The sequence below is a fragment of the Trichechus manatus genome, unplaced genomic scaffold (genome assembly GCF_000243295.1).
Source record: "Trichechus manatus latirostris isolate Lorelei unplaced genomic scaffold, TriManLat1.0 scaffold00069, whole genome shotgun sequence".
NCBI classification, from domain to species: Eukaryota; Metazoa; Chordata; class Mammalia; order Sirenia; family Trichechidae; genus Trichechus; species Trichechus manatus.
In genome coordinates this window covers 3,479,205-3,499,969 of record NW_004444005.1, presented here as the reverse complement: position 1 = coordinate 3,499,969, position 20,765 = coordinate 3,479,205, and the positions used below count along the sequence as shown (strand labels likewise).

The 20,765-nt window shown below is 41.1% G+C and overlaps 1 protein-coding gene across 1 annotated transcript in view; it reads right to left on the bottom strand.

Moving 5' to 3' along the window:
* MEI1 (meiotic double-stranded break formation protein 1) overlaps positions 1-20,765 on the bottom strand; it is a 100,635-nt gene that overhangs the window by 34,219 nt on the left and 45,651 nt on the right. Inside the window, exons 17-19 of the mRNA XM_004379972.2 lie at positions 19,818-19,915; positions 11,747-11,915; positions 2,429-2,576 (exon numbers count right to left, since the gene is read on the bottom strand). Coding sequence (XP_004380029.1) covers positions 2,429-2,576; positions 11,747-11,915; positions 19,818-19,915 — 415 coding nt within the window. The remainder of the gene's footprint in view (positions 1-2,428; positions 2,577-11,746; positions 11,916-19,817; positions 19,916-20,765) is intronic.

The window sequence follows — 20,765 nt, the reverse complement described above, 5'->3', positions numbered from 1 at the left end:
TCAAAAGGACTCAGGGGCCACCCTGAATATGCTCCCACTGGCCAAAGACAGGAGCCCTGGTGGCGCAGTGGTTAAGAGCTATGGCTACTAACCAAAAGGTTGGCAGTTCGAATCCACCACCCGCTCCTTGGAAACCCTATGGGGGCAGTTCTACTCTGTCCTATAGGGTCGCTATGAGTCAGAATTGACTCGATGGCTATGGGTTTGGTTTTTGGTTTTTTGGCCAAAGATAGGACAAATTGTGCCTCAAAAGGATAATAACTACAGTTAAATATTTTAAATCATAAGCTCATAGTGATACAAAAAAAAAAAAATCTCCTTGGTCACCTTTGGAGGATACTAAGCAACTAACTCTTTTTTTTTTTTTTTAAACTGGTAATTAACGGGAAAGAATCGAGCATTTAATTTATGCTTCCTACACAATCAGAGTAACCAGATAGTTGATGAGGGGAAGTTTCTTTTTGTAAGAATACTCTAGTTAGAATACAATCAAACACTTTGAGGGACTGAGTAGCAGGGGTAGGGGTCTGGGGACCATGCTTTCAGGGGACATCTAGGTCAACTGGCATAACAAAGTTTATTAATAAAATCTTCTGCCATCCTACTTTGGTGAGTGGTATCTGGGGTCTTAAAAGCTAGCAAGTGGCCATCTAAGATACATCAATTGGTCCCAACCACCTGGAGTAAAGGAGAATGAAGAACACCAAAGACACAAGGAAAGTATAGCCCAAGAGATGAAAAGGGCCACATAAACCACAGACTTCATCAGCCTGAGACCGGAAGAACTAGATGGTGCCTGGCTACCACCAATGACCGCCCTGGCAGGGAACACAACAGATAGTCCCTGATGGAGCAGGAGAAAAGTGAGGTACAGAACTCAAATTCTAGTAAAAAGACCAGACTTAATGGTCTGACTGAGACCAGAGGAACCACAGAAACCATGGCCCCCGAACTCTCTGTCAGCTTAGAACTAAAACAATTCCTGAGGCCAATTCTTCAGACAAAGATTGGACTGGACTGGACTGTGGGACATAAAATGATACTCATGAAGAGCGTGCTTCTTAGCTCATGTAGATACATGAGACTAAATAGGCAGCTTCTGCCGGAGGTGAGATGGGAAGGCAGAGAGGGTTAGTTGCTGGTTGAATGGGCATGGGAAATCAGGGGTGGAAAGAAGGAGTGTGCTGTCACAGTATAGGAAGAGCAATTAGGGTGACATAACAATGTATGTATAAATTTTTGTATGAGAAACTACCTCGAAATGTAAACTTTCACTTAAACTACAACAGTAAATGAAAAAAAAGAATATTCCAGTTAATAAACAAAGACAGAATGACAGAATTAGAATATTATCATTTTGCAATCCCCAGTCAGTTAGTGGATCTAGGCAATGATCATCAACTGCTAACATCACAAAGAAACAATGGGACTTTGTGCCCACGTCTGTCTTACTTGAGGGCCTATGCATTTCACTACACCTTCCTGCTTCCATTCAAACTAGACGAGCTCTGCTCGAATCATGTTTGCCCCAAAAGAAAGAAAAAAGAGGCATAATTAATCGTCAGTGAAGGAAAAATATCCTTAGGTTGAAGCTGAAGAGTCAGCAGCAAAGGAGTAGAAAGATTCTTCTATGAAAGAAGTGTGAGATTCAGTGATAAATTAGATGTGGTCCTTGATCACCAGGAGTTTATAAGGAGCTGGAGAGAGAAAACTGCACAGACACATCCACAATCAAGGACCCAGGGTCAGCCTGATTAACAGTGATCTGGGTCCCACCAACCCACTTTGTTTGATAAGGTATGACCAGAAGGAGATACAATACCTCTCACCTCTCTCCTGCACACACCAGAGTGGGAGCAAGGAAACAGCCTTGGGAGTTGGTCAAGTCTCAGTTGGAGTCCTGGCTCCCCTATCAACTAACTGTGTGATCTAGAGAAACATATTTTAACCTAAGCCTTGAATTTCTTATCTGTAAAATGGAAATAATAATCACCTCCTCCCAGAGCAGTTGGGAGAATTAGCTAACTTACATAGGCTCTGAAGGAGCCCTGGTGGCACAGTGGATAAGCAGCTTGGCTGTTAAGTGGAAGGTTGGCTGTTCAAAGCTACCAGCTGCTCCATGGGAGAAAGATGTGGCAGCCTGCTTCCCGTAAAGATTACAGCCTTGGAAACTCTATGGGACAGTTCTACTCTGTCTTACAAGGTCACTATGATTTGGAATCGACTTGACGGCAATGGGTTTGGTTTTTTTTTTATTTTGGGGCATAGGTTCTGTATGTGTCAGCACCCTTCCCTCTCACTATCCCCCCACCCCAACTCTCTCTCTCCAATGCCACCTCCTTCTCTACACATATATTACCATGGTCTCCTAGGCACATTAATGTAAAGATGTGCAGGAGGAGGGGAACCCCAGGCATTTGGTCCATACCTCATCTAGTGCACCGTCTTTGTCCTGGCAGACTGCAAGCAGATAGATGGAGGCTCTGAAGACCACTGGTGGAGGGCACTCGCCCTGGTCCTGCAGAGACAGGAGGAAGCTTTGCACGGCCCCAAATAACTCTGCCTCCAAAACAAACCTGTCAACCAAGGAGAGTCTGAGTGAGAATGGCAGAGATGCCAGCCAGTTGACTCTTGGGTCCTACCTTGCCACATCCTCCCACAGCATTATTGTCCCTCTGTCCCAGCATGTCCACAACCTAATGATACCTTGCACAAATAATGTGCTGTTACTCGAAAAGCATGTCTCACACACACATCACAGTGCTAAGCTTTGTGCAAGGCTCTGTCAGGGGCCAGAGACTCCTCACTCACATTGGGAAGTGAGGCATCTGCCTGCCACATTAAGACTGTGAAAGGGGTTCAGGAGACCAGTCCACCCATCTCTCCTTGTATCTCTCATCAATAAGCATTGCTGTGCTCAATGGGCTATTTTCTGTGTGGTGGGTGGGCATCAATGTACACGCAAGGAAGATGGGGCTGAGAAGGAGACTGACTTTTCACTATATACCGTTACATAGCTTTTGCATTTTGTACCATGGCCATGTCTTACCTATCAGATTAAGTACCTAAAAAAATTTAACATTTAAGAATGGATAATACTAAATGCAGTGCAGCATCCTGGATTGTGTCCTAGAACAGAAAAAAGACAGTAGAGGAAAAGCAGATGAAATCTGAATAAAGTTTAGTTAATAGTAATGTACCAGTGTTGGTTCCTTGGTGTTGGGGGAACAGTCTGCCTCTCCACCTCCCATCCAGGCCGCCTAAGTAAAGGCCTTGGGCCCAGAACATTCTCTGATAACAAAGCTGGGAATTGGGTAGCCTTCTCTCTCTGAGTTCCTTCTTCTTATCAGCGAAGCCCTTCCCCTGTTCTGGGCACACAGTAACTTCCTCTGCCTCTTGTTCATGCATGGGTAGCACATGGCACCTGGCCAATCCCACTTTTATATCTGTTCCCGGCAGCACAAGAAGGGTGAATGCAGAACATCTGCCCTGCACCGGCCATATGTGGGATGAGCCTGCTGGCCATAGGAGATGGGTGCCCACTAATGAAGCTGATCTCGCTCTGTCTCTTCTCTATGTGAGTAAAGCGTTTTTCATGCACTGATAGCGTGTATGTGAGGTCTTTTGCTGGCGATTGTGGACCTGCCTTGACACCTGGTTTTGAGAAATGTATCTTGGTTACGTTAAACGTTAGAGGAAAATGGGTGAGGGGTATATGGGAACTCCCTGTATTATCTTTTTCCATAAATCTAAAATTAGTCCAAAAAAATTATTTAAAAAAATAAGATGGAAAATAGCCATACTGTAGAGTATTATGAAGTTACAAAAAAAATAAGGTGGGTCTATTAATACATGTACTAGCATGGAACGATTCCAAGATATATTGTTAAGTTAAAAAGCAAGTTGAATATCTTATATAATATCCTATTGTGTAAATTTTTTTTTAAAAAGCACATATATGTTTGTATATACAAAGATGAGTTCATAGGACACCTAACAATAGTTAACTCTAGCAGATGTATGGAGTGGTATCATTGTTTTAACTTTATGCCCAAGCATTTTACTTAAATTTTTACAATAAGCATGATTTTTAAAAAGTAGGAATAAAATAGAGTAAGGATATTGTTGATGTGTTGTGAGATTGTTAACCATTGTCATAGGGCAACATTTGTAGTAACTGTCAAATGGGAGACTATTTTGTCCTGTAAGCCTTCATCTTAAGTGAGAATAACAGCATAATTAGAAGAGCGTAGTCAATGTCACTTAAATGTGTATGTAAAAAAAATTTTTGAAATGGCGTATCTTTGGCTATGTGTATTTTCACCAAAAAAAAAAAAAGTTGAGTATTTAGAGGGTTAAAATGTTGTGGGGTTGTTAGCCAATGTCATAAAACAGCATGTGTGTTACTGTTACATGAGAAACTATCTGTTCTGTAAGCCTTCACCTGAAGTACAATAAAATATTAAAAAATAAATAAATAAATAAAAAATAAATAAATAAATAAATAAAAATGAGTTTTCCAGTAAAAAAAAAAAAAAAAAAGGAGGAAAAAAAACTTTTTTAAATCACACAGGTAAATTGATTTTTGACAAGTGTGCCAAGACAATTAAATGGGGGAAAAAATCTTTTAAACAAATAGTGCCTGGACAACTGAATATCCGCATGCAAAAGAATGAAGTCTGACCCCCTACCTCACACCATACACAAAAATTAACTAAAAGTGGATCATAAGCCTAAATGAAAGAGTTAAAACTGTAAAAGAAAAGAACTGTAGAAGAAAATATAGGAGTAAATCTTCATGATGTTGGGTTAGGAAATGGTTTCCTAGATACAACACCAAAAGCACAAATAACAAAAGAAAAAATAAGTTAAATTAGACTTCATCAAAATTAACAAACTGTTGTGCTTAAAAGGATACTTATCAAGAAAATAAAGACAACTTACAGAATGGGAGAGAATGTTTTCAAACCATACATCTGATAACGGTCTAGTATCCAGAATATAGATAGAACTCTTACAATTTGACAACAAAAAGACAAGTGACCCAATTTAAAAATGGCAAATGATCTGAAGAGACATTTCTCCAAAGAAGATATACAAATGGACAGTAAGCACATGAGAAGATTCTCCATTAATCATTGTTGTTGCATGCCATTGAGCCAATTCTGAGTCATAGCAACCCTACAGGACAGAGTAGAGCCGCCCCATAGGACTTCCTAGGCTGAAATCTTTACAGGAGTAGATTGCCAGGTCTTTTCTCCCACAGAGCAGCTGGTGGGTTCAAATCGCCAACCTTTCAGTTAGCATCCCAGTGCTTAACCATAGCTCCACAAGGGCTTCTTCCATTAATCTTTAGGGAGATGCAAATCAAAACCACAATGAGATACCACTTGACAACCACTAGGACTGCTATAATCCAAAAGACACGTGTTGGTGAGGACGTGGAGAAATTGGAACCCTTGTACATTGCTGGTGCGAATATAAAATGGTGTAGTCACTGTGCAAAAGTTTGGTCGCTCCTCAAAAAATTAAACATAGAATTACCATATGACCCAGTGATTTCACTCCTAGGTATATACTCCAAAGAGTTGAAAATAGGTACACAAACATATACATGTACATATATATTCATAGCAGCACTACTCACAATAGCCAAAAAGTGGAAACACCACAAATGTCTACCAACAGAGGAATGGGTAAACAAATTGTGGTATATACACACAATGGAATATTATTCAGCCATAAAAAGGAAAAAGTAATGACACATGCCACAATGTGGATGAACCTTGAAAACAAAAGGACAAATATTGTATGATTCCATTGATATGAAATATCCAGAATAGGTGAATCCACAGAGACAAAGAGCATGGGTGATTGCCAGAGGAGGGAGGTAAGGGTGAGGGGGCAGAGGAGTATGGGGAATAACTGCTTAATGGGTACAGGTTTTCGGTTTGAGGTGATTAAAATGTTTTGGAAGTAGACAGCGGTGGTGGTCGCACAACACTATGAATGTACTATATGCCACTAAATCACTCATTTTAAGATGGTTAATTTTAAGGACATGGAATGAGGGATATCATTGTTGACATCAGATGGATCTTGGCTGAAAGCAGAGAATACCAGAAAGATGTTTACATGTGTTTTACTGGCTATGCAAATGCATTCAACTGTGTGGAGCACAACAAATTATGGACAACACTGCAAACAACAGGAATTCTAGAACACTTAATTGTGCTCATGCGGAACCTGTACATAGACCAGGAGGCAGTCATTCCAACAGAACAAGGGATGTACTTACTGGTTTAAAATCAGAAGAGATGTGCATCAGGGTTGTATCCTTTCACCATACTTATTCAGTCTGTATGGTGAGCAGATAATCCCAGAAGCTGTACCATATGAAGAAGAATGGGGCCTCAGAATTGGAGGAAGACTCCTTAACAACCTGTGATACGCAGATAACACAACCTTGCTTGCTAAAAGCAAAGAGGACTTGAAGTACTTACTGATGAAGATCAAAGGCTACAGCCTTCAGTATGGATTATGCCTCAACATAAAGAAAACAAAAATCCTCACAAATGGACCAATAAGCAACATTAGATAAATGGAGAAAATATTGAAGTTGTGAAGGATTTTAAAAATATTGAAGTTATCAAGGATTTCATTTTACTTGTATCCACAATCAACACGCATGGAAGCAGCAGTCAAGAAATCAAACGATGCATTGCATTGGGCAAATCTGCTGCAAAAGACCTCTTTAAAGTGTTAAAAAGCAAAGATGTCACTTTGAGGACTACGGTGTACCTGACCTAAGCTATGGTATTTTCAATCGCCTCATATACGTGCAAAAGCTGGACAATGAATAAGGAAGACAGAAGAAGAACTGACACCTTTGAATTGTGTTGGTGAAGAATATTGAATATACCATGGACTGCCAAAAGAATGAACAAATCTGTCTTGGAAAAAGTACAGCCAGAATGCTCCTTAGAAGCAAGGATGATGAGACTTTGTCTCATGTACTTCGGACGTGTTATCAGGAGGGACCAGTCCCTGGAGAAGGACATCATGCTTGGTAGGGTAGAGGGTCAGTGAAAAAGAGGAAGACCTCAACAAGATGGACCGACACAGTGGCTGAAATAATGGGCTCAAGCATAGCAACGATTGTGAGGATGATGCAGGACCTGTTAGCGTTTTGTTTTGTTGTACATAGGGTTGCAATGAGTTGGAACTGACTTAACGGCACCTAAAAACAACAACAGTTTCATGTTTGTGAATTTTACCTCAATTAAAAAAGAAAAAAAGACAAATAATAACAAGTGTTGGTGAAGATGTGGAGAAAGTGGAACCCTCAAATATTGCTGGTGGGAATTTAAAATGGTGTAGTCACTGTGGAAAACAGGCTGGCAGTTCCTCAAAAGTTTAAAAATAGAGTTACCATCTGATCCAGCAATTCCACTTATTCTGGTGGAGCAATATTGAGCCTATCACCTGAACACTAAACGGCAACTCCTCCATCTTCTCTGCAACTTCAATCCCTTGCCTTTTGACACTGCACCCCACCTGGCTTGTCTTCTACCTATCCAATGCTACTTTTCAGGTTCTTCTGAGTATCTTCAACCTCTACACAGGGTTAAGGGATGGTCTTCCCCAGAATTCTCTCCTCGATCTGCCCACCTCCTCAGGTTTTAGAATACAGCTTGAAGATGCTCAAATCTCAAATTTCTCTACCTTCATCTCAAATCTTGCTTCTGAGCTCCAGACCCAACTTCCAAATAGACATTTTCAGTAACTCACCAAGCCTAATAATTACCCATATATATTATTAGATTTTGAAATTTACTTAAGTACAAGGGAAGGTATGTCAGCTAGTTTAACTTCTTAAAAAGGAAATTGAATATATTAAATTTATAAATGCAATTTAAAATTTTGAAGGTATTCAATTAAGTAAGTTTAAAAATGGGATCAAGTACTAAAGGTATCTTTTTTTATTTTTTTTATTGTACTTTAAGTGAAAGTTTACAGTTCAAGTCAGTTTCTGATACAAAAATTTATACATACAGTGCTATGTGACCCTAGCTGCTCTCCCTATAATGTGACAGCACACTCTTTTCTACTCTGGATTTCCCATGTCCATTCAACCAGCTCCTGCCCCTTTTGGCCTTCTCATCTTGCCTCCAGACAGGAGCTGCCCATTTAGTCTCATGTATCTACCTGAGCTAAGAGGCACACTCTTCATGATTATCATTTTATTTCCCACAGTCCAGCCTAATCTTTGAAGAGTTGGCTTCGGGGATGGTTTCAGTTCTGGTCTCAGGGAGAGGATGGGGGCCATGTCTTCCGGGGACCCTTCAATCTCAGTCAGACCATTAAGTCTGGTCTTTTTACTAGAATTTGAGTTCTGCACCCCACTTTTATCCTGCTCCGTCAGGGACTCTCTGTTGTATTCCCTGTCAGGGTGGTCATTGGTGGTAGCCGGGCACCATCTAGTTCTTCTGGTCTCAGGCTGATGGATTCTCTCGTTTATGTCGCCCTTTCTGTCTCCTGGGCTAATATCTTCCTTGTGTCTTTGGTGTTCTTCATTCTCCTTTGCTCCAGGTGGGTTGGGACCAATTGATGTATCTTAGATGGTCACTCACTCACTTTTGAGACCCAAGACGCCACTCACCAACGTGGGATGCAGAACATTTTCTTAATAAACTTCATTATGCTAATTGACACTAGGTATCTTAAAAGGTATCTTAAAAGGTGATTACTTACTAACCTTATAAACAGAATAATTTATAAGCCAAACTTGAAAGCTTAAGAAAAAATAGTGCTTTGATTTTGAAATTTTAATAAACTGTATATATTAAAAAAAAAAAAAAAAACAGTTGCCATCTAGTCGATTCCAACTCAGAGTGACTCTAATGGACAGAGTAGAACTGCCCCATCGGGTTTCCAAGTCTGTAATCTTTATGCAAGCAGACAGTCACATCTTTCTCCTGCAGAACGGTTAGTGGGTTGGAACCGCTGACCTTTCAATTAGCAGCTGACTGCTTAACTACTGTGCCACCAGGCTCCTTATAAATTACATGTTGTTACTGTTGTCAGGTGCTGCCGATTCGGTTTCAACTCATAGCAACCCTATATACAAAAGAAAAACACTGCCAGGTCCTGTGCCATCCTCAAAATCATTGCTATGCTTGAGACCATTGTTGCAGCCACTGTGTCAACCCATCTTGTTGAAGGTCTTCCTCTTTTTCCGCTGACTCTCTGCCTTACCAAACATGATGTCCTTCTCCAGGGACTGATAACATATCCAAAGTACAACAGATGAAGTCTCACCATCCTTGCTTCTAAGGAGCTTCTGGTTGTACTTCTTCCAAGACAGATCTGTTCGTTCTTTTGGCAGTCCATGGGATATTCAATATTCTTTGCCAACACCGCAATTCAAAGATGTCAGTTCTTCTTCAGTCTTCCTTATTCATCATCCAGCTTTTGCATGCATATGAGATGACTGAAAAAACCATGGCTTGGGTCAGGAGCACCTTAGTCTTCAAGGTGACCACCTTTGCTTTTTAACACTTAAAAGAGGTCTTTTGCAGCAGATTTGCCCAATGCAATGTTGTCATTTGATTTCTTAACTGCTGCTTCCATGGATGTTGATTGTGGATCCAAGTAAAATGAAATCCTTGACAACTTCAATCTTTTCTCCATTTATCATGATGCTGCTTATTGGTCCAGTTGTGAGAATTTTTGTCTTCTTTAGGTTAAGGTGTAATCCATCCTGAAGGCTATGGTGACTCTGTGCATTCCTGCCATCTTCTTTTGATGTTTCCTGTGTTGTTTAATATTTTCCCCATAGAATCCTTCACTATTGCACGGGAGGCTTGAATTTTTTCTTCAGTTCTTTCTGCTTGAGAAATGCTGAGCATGTTCTTCCCTTTTAGTTTTCTATCTCCAGGTCTTTGCACATGTCACTATAATTCTTTACTTTGTCTTCTCGAGCCACCCTTTGAAATCTTCTGTTCAGCTCTTTTACTTCATGATTTCTTCCTTTCCCTTTAGCTACTCAACATTCAAGAGCAAGTTTCAGAGTCTCTTCTGACATCCGTTTTCATCTTTTCTTTCTTTCCTGTCTTTTTAATGACCTCTTGGCTTTTTTCATGTATGATATCCTTGACCTCATTCCACAACTTGTCTGGCCTTTGGTCATTAGTGTTCAACGTGTCAAATCTATTCTTGAGATGGTCTCTAGATTCAGGTGGAATATACTCAAGGTCATACTTTGGCTCTCGTGGACTTGTTCTAATTTTCTTCAGTTTCAACTTGAACTTGCATATGAGCAATTGATGGTCTGTTCCGCAGTCGACCACTAGCCTTGTTCTGATTGATGATATTGAGCTTTACCATCATCTCTTTCCACAGATGTAGTTGATTTGATTCCTGTGTATTCTATCTGCGAGGTTCACATGTATACTTGCCATTTATGTTGTTGGAAAAAGGTATTTGCAATGAAGAAGTCATTGGTCTTGCAAAATTCTATTGTGCGATCTCCAGCATCGTGTCTATCACCAAGGCCATATCTCCCAACTACCGATCCTTCTTCGTTTCCAACTTTCTCATTCCAATCACTAGTAATTATCAATGCATCCTGATTGCATTTTCAATCAATTTCAGATTGCAGAAGTTGATAAAAATCTTCAATTTCTTCATCTTTTGCCTTAGTGGTTGGTGCATAAATTTGAATAATAGTTGTATTAACTGGTCTTTCCTGTAGGTGTATGGATATTACCCTATCACTGACAGCACTGTACTTCAGGATGGATCTTGAAATATTCTTTTTGATGATGAATGCACCATCATTCCTTTTCAAGCTGTCATTCCTGGCGTAGTAGACCACATGATTGTCTGATTCAAAATGGCCAATGCCAGTCCATTTCAGCTCACTAATGTCTAGGATATCGATCTTTATGCAGACCATTTCATTTTTGATGGCTTCCAATTTTCCTAGATTTATACTTCATACATTCCACATTCCAAATATAATGGATGTTTGCAGCTGTTTCTTCTCATTTTGAGTTGTGCCACATCAGCAAATGAAGATCCCAAAAGCTCGACTCCATCTATGTCATTAAGGCTGACTCTACTTTGAGGCAACAGATCTTCCCCAGTAGTCTTCTGAGTGCCTTCTAACCTGAGGGGCTCATCTTCTGGCACTATATCAGACAATGTTCTGCTGCTATTCATAAGGTTTTCACTGGCTGACTCTTTTCAGAAGTAGACTGCTGGGTCCTTCTTCCTAGTTTGTCTAAGTCTGGAAGCTCAACTGAAACCTGACCACCATGGGTGACCCTGCTGGTATCTGAATACCAGTGGTACACGTTCTGGCATCACAGCAACACGTGAGACCCCATAGTAGAACAAACTGATGAACACATGGGGGCGTAAATTGTATAGTAACTTTTAAAACCAAAGTAAATCACTGAAGTCTTTTTCTGTGAACAAACACTACCCTCAAGGATATCAAAGAGCTCTCACTAGCATTCCGGGCTTCAGTCTCTCTCTGCACTGTGTCTACCTACTATCTCACCTCCCCTTCTAAGATATGAGCCCCTTGGGGGATATAACCCATTTGTCATATATCTCTGTGTTTCCAGTGCCCAGCATCAGGTTTCGAGAGGATCCCTCTGTGAATATTTATTGAACTGAACTGGGTTGCAGGCACAGGCCCAGCACCCACTGCCAGCCGCCAGCCCTGAGCACTGACCTGTCCTCATGGATGTAGGCCAGGTAGAAGAGAATCAGGATGCAGTACTGTCTCTTGCGAGCAGTCTCCTCCACATACTGGCGATCGGACAGGAAGGCAAGGCTTTCTGGGCCCCTGCTGTTTATCTGGGGCAGCCCATGCTGCAAGAGCTCAGACACTGCAGAGAGTTCTGGGGAGGGAACAAGCAGGGAAAGCCAAACAGAGAACACTGGACAACAGGTAATAAGCACGTGGGTACCTACTACAGATAGAGTACTGTGCAGGGCAGGGAGGCTACATGCCAGACAGAAGGAAATGAGAGCCCTCTCCCTTTATGCAGCTTTCAGCCTACCAGACTAGACTACAGTTAACATGTAGAAGGACATGGAATTGCCTCAAAAAGCTTCATTCATCCATTCATTTGACAAGCTTTCACTGAGTAGCCACTCTAGGCCAGGCTGTGAGACCCAGGTCCTACCTTCAGGAGCTGGCAGCTGGTGGGAAGAGACAGACAATTGCTATACAAGTGATGAGTATCGCTTTCAAAGTAAAGGGCAGGGAGTGACTCATGCTGCCTGGGGTGGGGAGGGCAAGCTTGGCAGAGGAGGGATCTGTGGAAAGTGAGCCAAAAATAGGCAGAGAAGGGAAGGAGGAGAATCCTAGGGACATGGGACAAGGTGTTCAGAGGCCCAGAGACAAGTTGTTAAGTGTGACTAGACCATCAGTGAAGAGATATGGAGTGTCAGAAGTTGAGGAACTGTGTAATGTAATTTGTAGCTAGACTATGAAAGACCTAGAATGCTGTTGAAATAATTTGGATTTTATAATGAAGGGCAGAGATTTCCAGATTTTTTATAAAACTTGTTTCATAAAAGAAAAACCAAAACCAAATCCAGTGCTGTCAAGTTGATTCTGACTCATAGCGACCCAATAGGACAGAGTAGAACTGCCCTACAGGGTTTCCAAGGCTATAAATCTTAAACAAAAGTGGACTGCAACACTTTTCTCCCATGGAGTGGCTGGTGAGTTTGAATGGCTGGCCATCCAGTTAGCAGCCGAGCACTTTAACCACTGCGCCAACAGGTCTTTTTTTTAAATATTTTATTGTGTTTTAGATGAAAGTTTACATAGCAAATTAGGTTTCCATTTAACAATTTTTATACAAATTGTTCCATGACATTGGTTACATTTTTTGCTATGTGTCAACATTCTCATTATTTTCATTCTGTTTGTTCTGTTTCCATTAATCTACCTTCTCTGCCCATCCTTAGCTTCTCATCTTTGTTTCAGGGTTAAGTGCTGACTGTTTGGTCATGCATATTTGATTATTTAAGGTAGCACAGTATTCATGGGTGCAAATATATTATTTGGATGAAAGGTGACCAATGGGAGTGGCTTCAGTTCCGAGTTCAAAGGGTATCTTAGGGCAACAGTCTCGGGGGTTCCTCTAGTCTCTATCGGTCCAGTAAGTCTGGCCTTTTTTAGGAATTTGAATTTTCTTCTACATTTTTCTCCCTCTCCCTTTCCATTCAGAACCTTCTATTGTGTCCCTGGTCCAAATGGTCAGTAGTGGCAGCCGGGCACCATCTAATTCTTCCAGTCTCAGGCTAGATGAGGCTGTGGTTCATGTGGGCTATTAGTCCTGTGGACTAGTTTCTTCTTTGAGTCTTTGGTTTCCTTCATTCTCTTTTGTTACAGATCAGTAGAGACCAATAGTTGTATCTTAGATGGCTGCTCACAAGCTTTTAAGACTCGAGATGCTAGGAGTAGGATGTAGAACATTATCTTTATGAACTATGTTATGCCAATTGACCGAGTTGCCCCATGAGACTATGGTCCCAAGCCTTCAAACCCAGTAAACCAATCCCAGGAGGTGTTTGGTTATTCTAGGAAGTCTCCATAACTGTGCCTCCTATGTGGTTTATTATATATATGAATATATATGCAGCACACATAAACATGTCACACATATGCCTACAGACACATCTAAACATGCACACCTATATACTCACATGTCTTTCTGTACACATATATGCATACTTATCTACCTATGTAACCACACACATTTTTTTTAGTTGTTATTATTGTTGTTGCAAAATAGTATGTTATAGCATTTACTGAAATTGTCCCTTATTCTTGCATACTTCTTAGTGTCTTCATTTACCTTGGATAAGTTGTGCAGATTTCACTCATATTGGGTATTGCATCACCAAAAATAACAAGTGTCTACGATATAGAAAGTGATTCCCTCCTGTCATGGATTCAATTGCTTCCCCCAAAACATGTGGGTAGCAACTTGGCTAGGTCATGATTCCCAGTATTGTATGATTGTGTTATCTGATGTGATTTCCTTATGTGTTGTAAACTCTATCACTATGATGACATTATATGTGATCTCCTTATGTGTTTTAAATTCTATCACTGTGATGAGGTTATACTGATGAGGTTGACAAGATTAGTGTCTTAATGCAATCTCTTTTGAGATATAAAAGAGAGAAGCGAGCAGAGACACACAGGAACCTCATACCACCAAGAAAGCAGTGCTGGGAGCAGAGCATGTCCTTTGGACCTGAGGTTCCTGTGCTGAGACGCTCCCAGACCAAGGGAAGACTGATGCATCACAAGGACTTTCCTCCAGAGCCAGCAGAGAAAGAAAGCCTTCTCCTGGAGCTGATGCCCTAAATTTGGACTTGTAACCTACTGGACTATGAGAGAATAAATTTCTCTTGTTAAAAGCCATCCACTTGTGGTATTTCAGTTGGCGCAGCATTAGATGACTGAGACACCTCCCCATCCCTGGTAACCATCAGCGAACACTGCTTTATGTGTATATACCTATTCTTGACTTTTTATAAAAGTGAGACTGTACAATATTTGTCCTTTTGTGATTGACTTATTTCACTCAGCATAATGTCCTCCAGATTCATTCATGTTATAAGATATTTCATGGACTTCTCATTAGTCTTTATAGTTGTGTAGTATTCCGTTGTATGTATGTACCACAATTTCTTTACCCATTCATCTGTTAATGGGCACTTAAACTGTTTCAATCTTTTTGCTATTGTGGATAATGGCAATGAACATAGGTTTGCATATGTCTATTCATGTCACAGCTCTTATACCTCTAGGATATATACTTAGGAGTGGAATTGCTGAATCACAGGGTATTTCTATTTCTAGCTTTTTGAGGATGTGCCATATTGTTTCCCACAGTGGTTGTACCATTTTACAATCCCACCAGCAATGTATAAGAGTTCCAATCCCCCACATCCTTGCCAGCATTTGTTGTTTTGGTTTTTTTTTTTTTTTTATCATTGTCATTTTTACAGGAGTGAGATGGTATGTCAATGTAGTTTTGATTTGCATCTCTCTAATGGCTAATGATTGCGAGCATCTTTTCATGTATTTGTTGGCCACCTGAATGTCCTCTTTGGTGAAGTGTCTGTTTATGTCCTTTGCCCATTTTTTGATTGGATTTTATCTTCTTATTGTTGAGTTGTTGAAGTTTTCTATATATTTTAGAGATTAGACCCTTATCAGATATGTCATTGCTAAATATTTTCTCCCAGCCTGTAAGTTCTCTTTTTACTCTCTTGGTAAAGTCTTTTGATGAGCCTAAGTATTTAATTTTTAGGAAATCTCAGTTATCTAACTTATCTTCTGTTGTCTGTACATTTTTAGTTTTGTTTGATAGACTATTAATGTGGAAAATTAGGTCCTCTAGTTTTGACCCTATGTTGTCTTCCAAGAACTTTATAGTTTTAGCTTTAACATTTAGGTCTTTGATGCACTTTGAGTTAGTTCTAATTCATTTTTCTGCATATGGATATCCAGTGTTATTAGCACCATTTGTTAAAGAGTCTGTTTCTTCCCCCATTGAATGGAACTTGACCCTTTGTTAAAGATCAGGTGTCCATAGATTGATAGATTTACTTCTGGGTTTTCAATTCTATTCCATTGATCTATGTGCCTGTCGTTGAATGAGCACCAGGCTGTATTGATTACTGTGGCTGTATAGTAAGTTTTCAGATCAGGAAGTGTGGAGCCTCCTATTTTGTTCTTCTTTGATATTGCTCTAGCTATTCGGGGTCTCCTTCCTTTCCATATAAAGTTGAAGATTAGTTTTTCCATTTCATTAAAGAATGTTGTTAGGATTTGGATAGGGACTGCATTACATCTATAGATCACTTTTGGTAGTACTGACATTTTCACAATGTTAAGTCTTCCAATCCATGAACCAACAGGGCTCCTTTCATAAAAGAAAGCGTATATTAATATCAAAGGCATAAAATTTGAATAAAGTCAATTTTATGGAAAATTCACTATACTACCCTTATTTTCCACATTCCACCACGAACCAGAGGAAACTCCATCACCATCTGACACTGTTCCACAGACTGATGTTGGTAACCACCAGCTAAAGGCCAGAGGATTTTTATAAGTTTAAGACTTGAGTTCCAGACAGATCATTATAGCAGTAGGTGGTGACGGTTGGAGGATGAGAGACTGAAAGCAGGGAGCTAAGGTGCAGGTCCATTGGAAGGTCACATCATGTCAAGGTAGTGGACTCAGGGCCAAAGTCATGGGCAAGTGTAGGGTGAGGATGGAGAATGTCCCACAGAAATTTGGTAGCAGAGCCAGGTGAGGTCTCCTAATTCCGAGTTTAGTGCCTTTTCTACCCAACCTACTATTATCATTATGATTATTGGCACTAATAATTTGGAGCCTCACACATCTGCTTGTCCTTTGCTCCTGATGTATCAGAGAAAGAAGCAGTCATCATATAAGCTCTGCTGCTCTTCCTGGTGCTCTGAGATGTGCCAAGATCTTAGTGTGTAAGGGGGCAGATGTGTTGGGCTTTTCTTATTCTGACAAGAAAGGGTGCCACCAGCAGCAATGGAGCAGAACTAGTGAGCATAAGAAGTTGCTGTGATGAGGCTGCCAATGTGCACCCCAACCTCATCACCAGCGCCTGGAATAGTGTCTGACACACAGTAGAAGCTCAAGAACTATTTCTTTTTTTCTCAAACTTGGGTTCCCTATTACCCGCTTTCCTGTCCGCTCCTGCCTTCTAGTCCTTGTCTCTGGACTGTTGTGCCCCATTAATCTCACTTTGTTTTATGGGGCTGTCTAATCTTTGGCTGGATGGTGAACCTCGGGAGTGACTTCATTACTGAGCTAAAAGGGTGTCCGGGGGCCATACTCTCAGGGTTTCTCCAGTCTCTGTCAGGCAAGTAAGTCTGGTCTTTTTTTGTGAGTTAGAATTTTGTTCTACATTTTTCTCCAGCTCTGTCCACGATCCTCTGTTGTGATCCTGGTCAGATCAGTCAGTGGTGGTAGCCGGGCACCATCTAGTTGTACTGGACTCAGTCTGGTGGAGGCCATGGTAGCTGTGGTCCATTAGTCCTTTGGACTAATCTTTCCATCGTATCTTGTTTTCTTCATTCTCCCTTGCTCCCGAAGGGATGAGACCAGTGGAGTATCTTAGATGGCTGCTCACAGGCTTTTAAGACCCCAGACGCTACTCACCAAGGTAGAATGTAGAACATTTTCTTTATAAAGTGTGTTATGCCAATTGAGCTAGATGTTCTCTGAGACCATGGTCCTCACAGCCCTCTGCCCAGCAATACAGTCCTTCAGGGAGTTTAGATGTGTCTATGGAACTTCCATAACCTTTCCTTGTACAAGTTGTGCTGGCTTCCCCAGTATTGTGTAGTGTCTTAACCTTCATCAAAGTTACCACTTATCTATTGTCTATTTAGTATTCCCCCCCTCCGACCCCACCCATCCCTTGTAACCAATAAAGACTGTTTCTCTGTGTAAACTTTTTCATGAGTTTTTACAGTAGAGGTCTCATACAGTATTTGTCCTTTTGTGATTGACTTATTTCACTCAGCATAATGTCTGCCAGTTTCATTCACGTTATGAGATGCTTCACAGATTCATCATTGTTCTTTATCATTGCATAATACTCCATTGTGTGTATGTACCATAGTTTGTTTATCCATTCATCTGTTGATGGGCATCTAGGTTGTTTCCATCTGTTTGCTATTGTGAACAACGCTGCAATGAACACGGGTGTCCATATGTCTGTTTGTGTGATGGCTCTTATTTCTCTGGGATATATTCCTAGGAATGGGATCAAGAACTATCTCCTGAATGAACAAAAACGAAACAGACTGCTCAAGAAAGAGTGAGCACTGGTCTCTGAAGGTGAGCAAGCAGAGGGCAGGAGGCCTGATGATGGGGATGACACAGACAGACAGTGGGGGTTGGGGGATAGGACTTGATGATCTTTAGGATCCTTCCCAGCCCTGAGATTCTAAGGTGCCAGGAGCCTTGAATTTCATCGTTTTGGGATTCTATTATTTCACCACCCTAGGAATTAGCCTATAGCTCCATCATTCCATGATTCCTCTGGGCAGCTCCAAGCAAAAGGATCTTACTACTTGTCTTAGTTATCTAGTGCTGCTATAAGAGAAATTCCACAAGTGGGTGGCTTTAACAAGCAGAAATTTATTTTCTCACTGTTGAGGAGGCTAGAAGTCTGAATTCAGGACACCAGCTCTAAGGGAAGGCTTTCTCTCTCTGTTGGCTCTGGAGGAAGGTCCTTGTCTCTTCTGAGCTTCTGCTCCTAAGTGATCTTCACGTGGCTTGGCATCTCTCTTCACCCATCTCTGCCTGCCTGTTTGTCCTAATCTCTTTTATATCTCAAGAGGGATTAACTTAAATATTGTATAACTTCACTTATATAGAAAGACAAGAAAACGCAAATGTATGGTATAGAGACAAAAGTTTATTAGTGGTTACCAGGGGTGGGAGAGAGGGGAAAAGGAGGGTTAATGGTGATGAAAAAAATTGCATTGATTAAGGGTAGCATTGCACAGTCGATTATAGTAACTGCTGTCAATAAGTTGTACACCTGTAAAAAGTTGAACTGGCAAAAGTTGTGTGACAGATATATTTACAACAATGACGCTCCAAAAAAAAAGAGTAGCCGCTGAGGCTGCTTATGTACAACCAAACACCTCATGGGATTTTGTCCTTGGTTTGGAGGTCTAGGCTTATAGTTTCATGGGACATCTCAGCTAATTGCCCTAATGATGTGTTTAGTGCTTCTGTTGTACCTCCTAGTTTCTTGTTCAGTGCCTGGGGTCTTAAAAGCTTGCAAGTGGCCATCTGAGGCACAACAATTGGTATCTATTCACCTGGAGCAACAGAGGAAGAAGGAGTCAGGAACAGGAGGAGGATATGGAATATGTGGCCAATTGCCTCCATGAACAACTGTCTCCTTTGCCATGAGACCAGAAGAACAGGATGGTGCCTGGCTACCATTACTGAACATTTTGATCAAAGATTCCATAGAAGGATCCTGATCAAAAGAAGTATAATGCAGAACAGAATTTCACATCATCATGGACTCTAGATTTCCTGGAGCCATGGAGGGTGGATGAACCCCTGAAACTACTGCCCTGAGATAATCTCTAAACCTTAAATCAAAAATATCCCCTTTAAGTCTTCTTAAAACCAAACAATAGTTTAGCTTAACTAGTAAAAAAGGTCTGCCTTGAGCATTGTGCTCTTTTAAGAACTATCTACGTGGGATCAAATTGACAACAGCAACTTGAAAGATTAGATAGGAACCTTAGGAGACAGTGAGTTTATGTTAATGGGGAAGAAACAATTCAGAAAAGGAAAGTGAGAATGATTGCACAACTCAAAGAATGTAATCAATGTCACTAAATTGTACATGTAAAAACTATTGAATTGGTGTATATTTTTCTGGTGTATATGGGTGTATATTCTCAACAACAACAAAACAAAATTAAAAAAGAGATTGACTCAAGATACACCTACATTAATCCTGCCTCATTAACATAACAAAGACAACCCATTCCCAAATGGGATTATAACCACAGGCATAGAGGTTAGGATTTACAACACGTATTTTGGGAGACATAATTCAATCCATAACATTACTATACTGACTCACTACCCAGCCAGTCAACAGGGCATCCAGACCACTAGAAGGCCAGGTTTGCAGGTTCTGACCACCATGGAACTCATTAGTGGTCAAACTGCAGAATCTTACCTTCTTGGGAAGGTGGTCTTGTCTTCTCTGGAGTAGAGAGGAGGTTGAGGCACATGTAGTAAAGGAAACTGGAACACACCTGGTTTAGGGCTGAGTGACTTAGAGGGAGAAAAGGAAGAGAGAACAAGAGAGAAGACAGTTCCACTTTGGCTCAGACAGCATTATGCCTGCCATGTGCCTGGGCACCACTGTTTTTGTGCCAGAGCCCAGTGAATTCTCAGCACCACAGGCAGTTCTTTTGCCATAGTAGACGAGGTCCTGAGATGGCTGTGAAAAGTAAATATGGAACCTGCTGCCCAAAGCTGCAAGTTAGGCACTTGGCCCTCACTAAAAACTCACTGAAAAAACAAATCAAGGAGGGTTGCCAGGCTCCAATATTATGAAACAGACAAATAAAAAAGTGTTCCTAGGTCTAGAAAGGGCTAGGGGAGTACAAGAAAAACAGGAAGTTGTTGAACCCAAGACAGGTAGTCAAGGAGTACTACAAACACCCAAACTTTTGACTTTAAACCTGTAATCCAGATGGTTCCCTGTATTCTCTTCTGGACACTGGGTATTCTGTTTAGAGATAGCGGAGGGGAGCTGGATACCACTGTGTAGTCACCTGTGGACTGTGGGCAGGAACAAAATGGACTCTGCCAAGTAAATGCAGAGGCAGGGGGCAGATCAGAAACAGGACATTACAGAGTCTGCTCCAGAAACCTAACAAGGCAGAGACAGAGGCAGCAACCTCCCTACTGTGCACAAGAGAGTTTTTCCTCAGGAATTGCTGGGCTGGCAGCAACTAGAACATGACCCCCTCTTGATGGACACAGCATGTTGGGAGATGGTGTAAGAGACAAATGGAAGACAGCCTGGTACATGGAAAGAGCACCTGAGTGGGAGCAAAAGTCCTGTGTTGAAATCCCATCTGCGGACCACAAGGTCTTGGGCTTGTCCCTTCCCTGT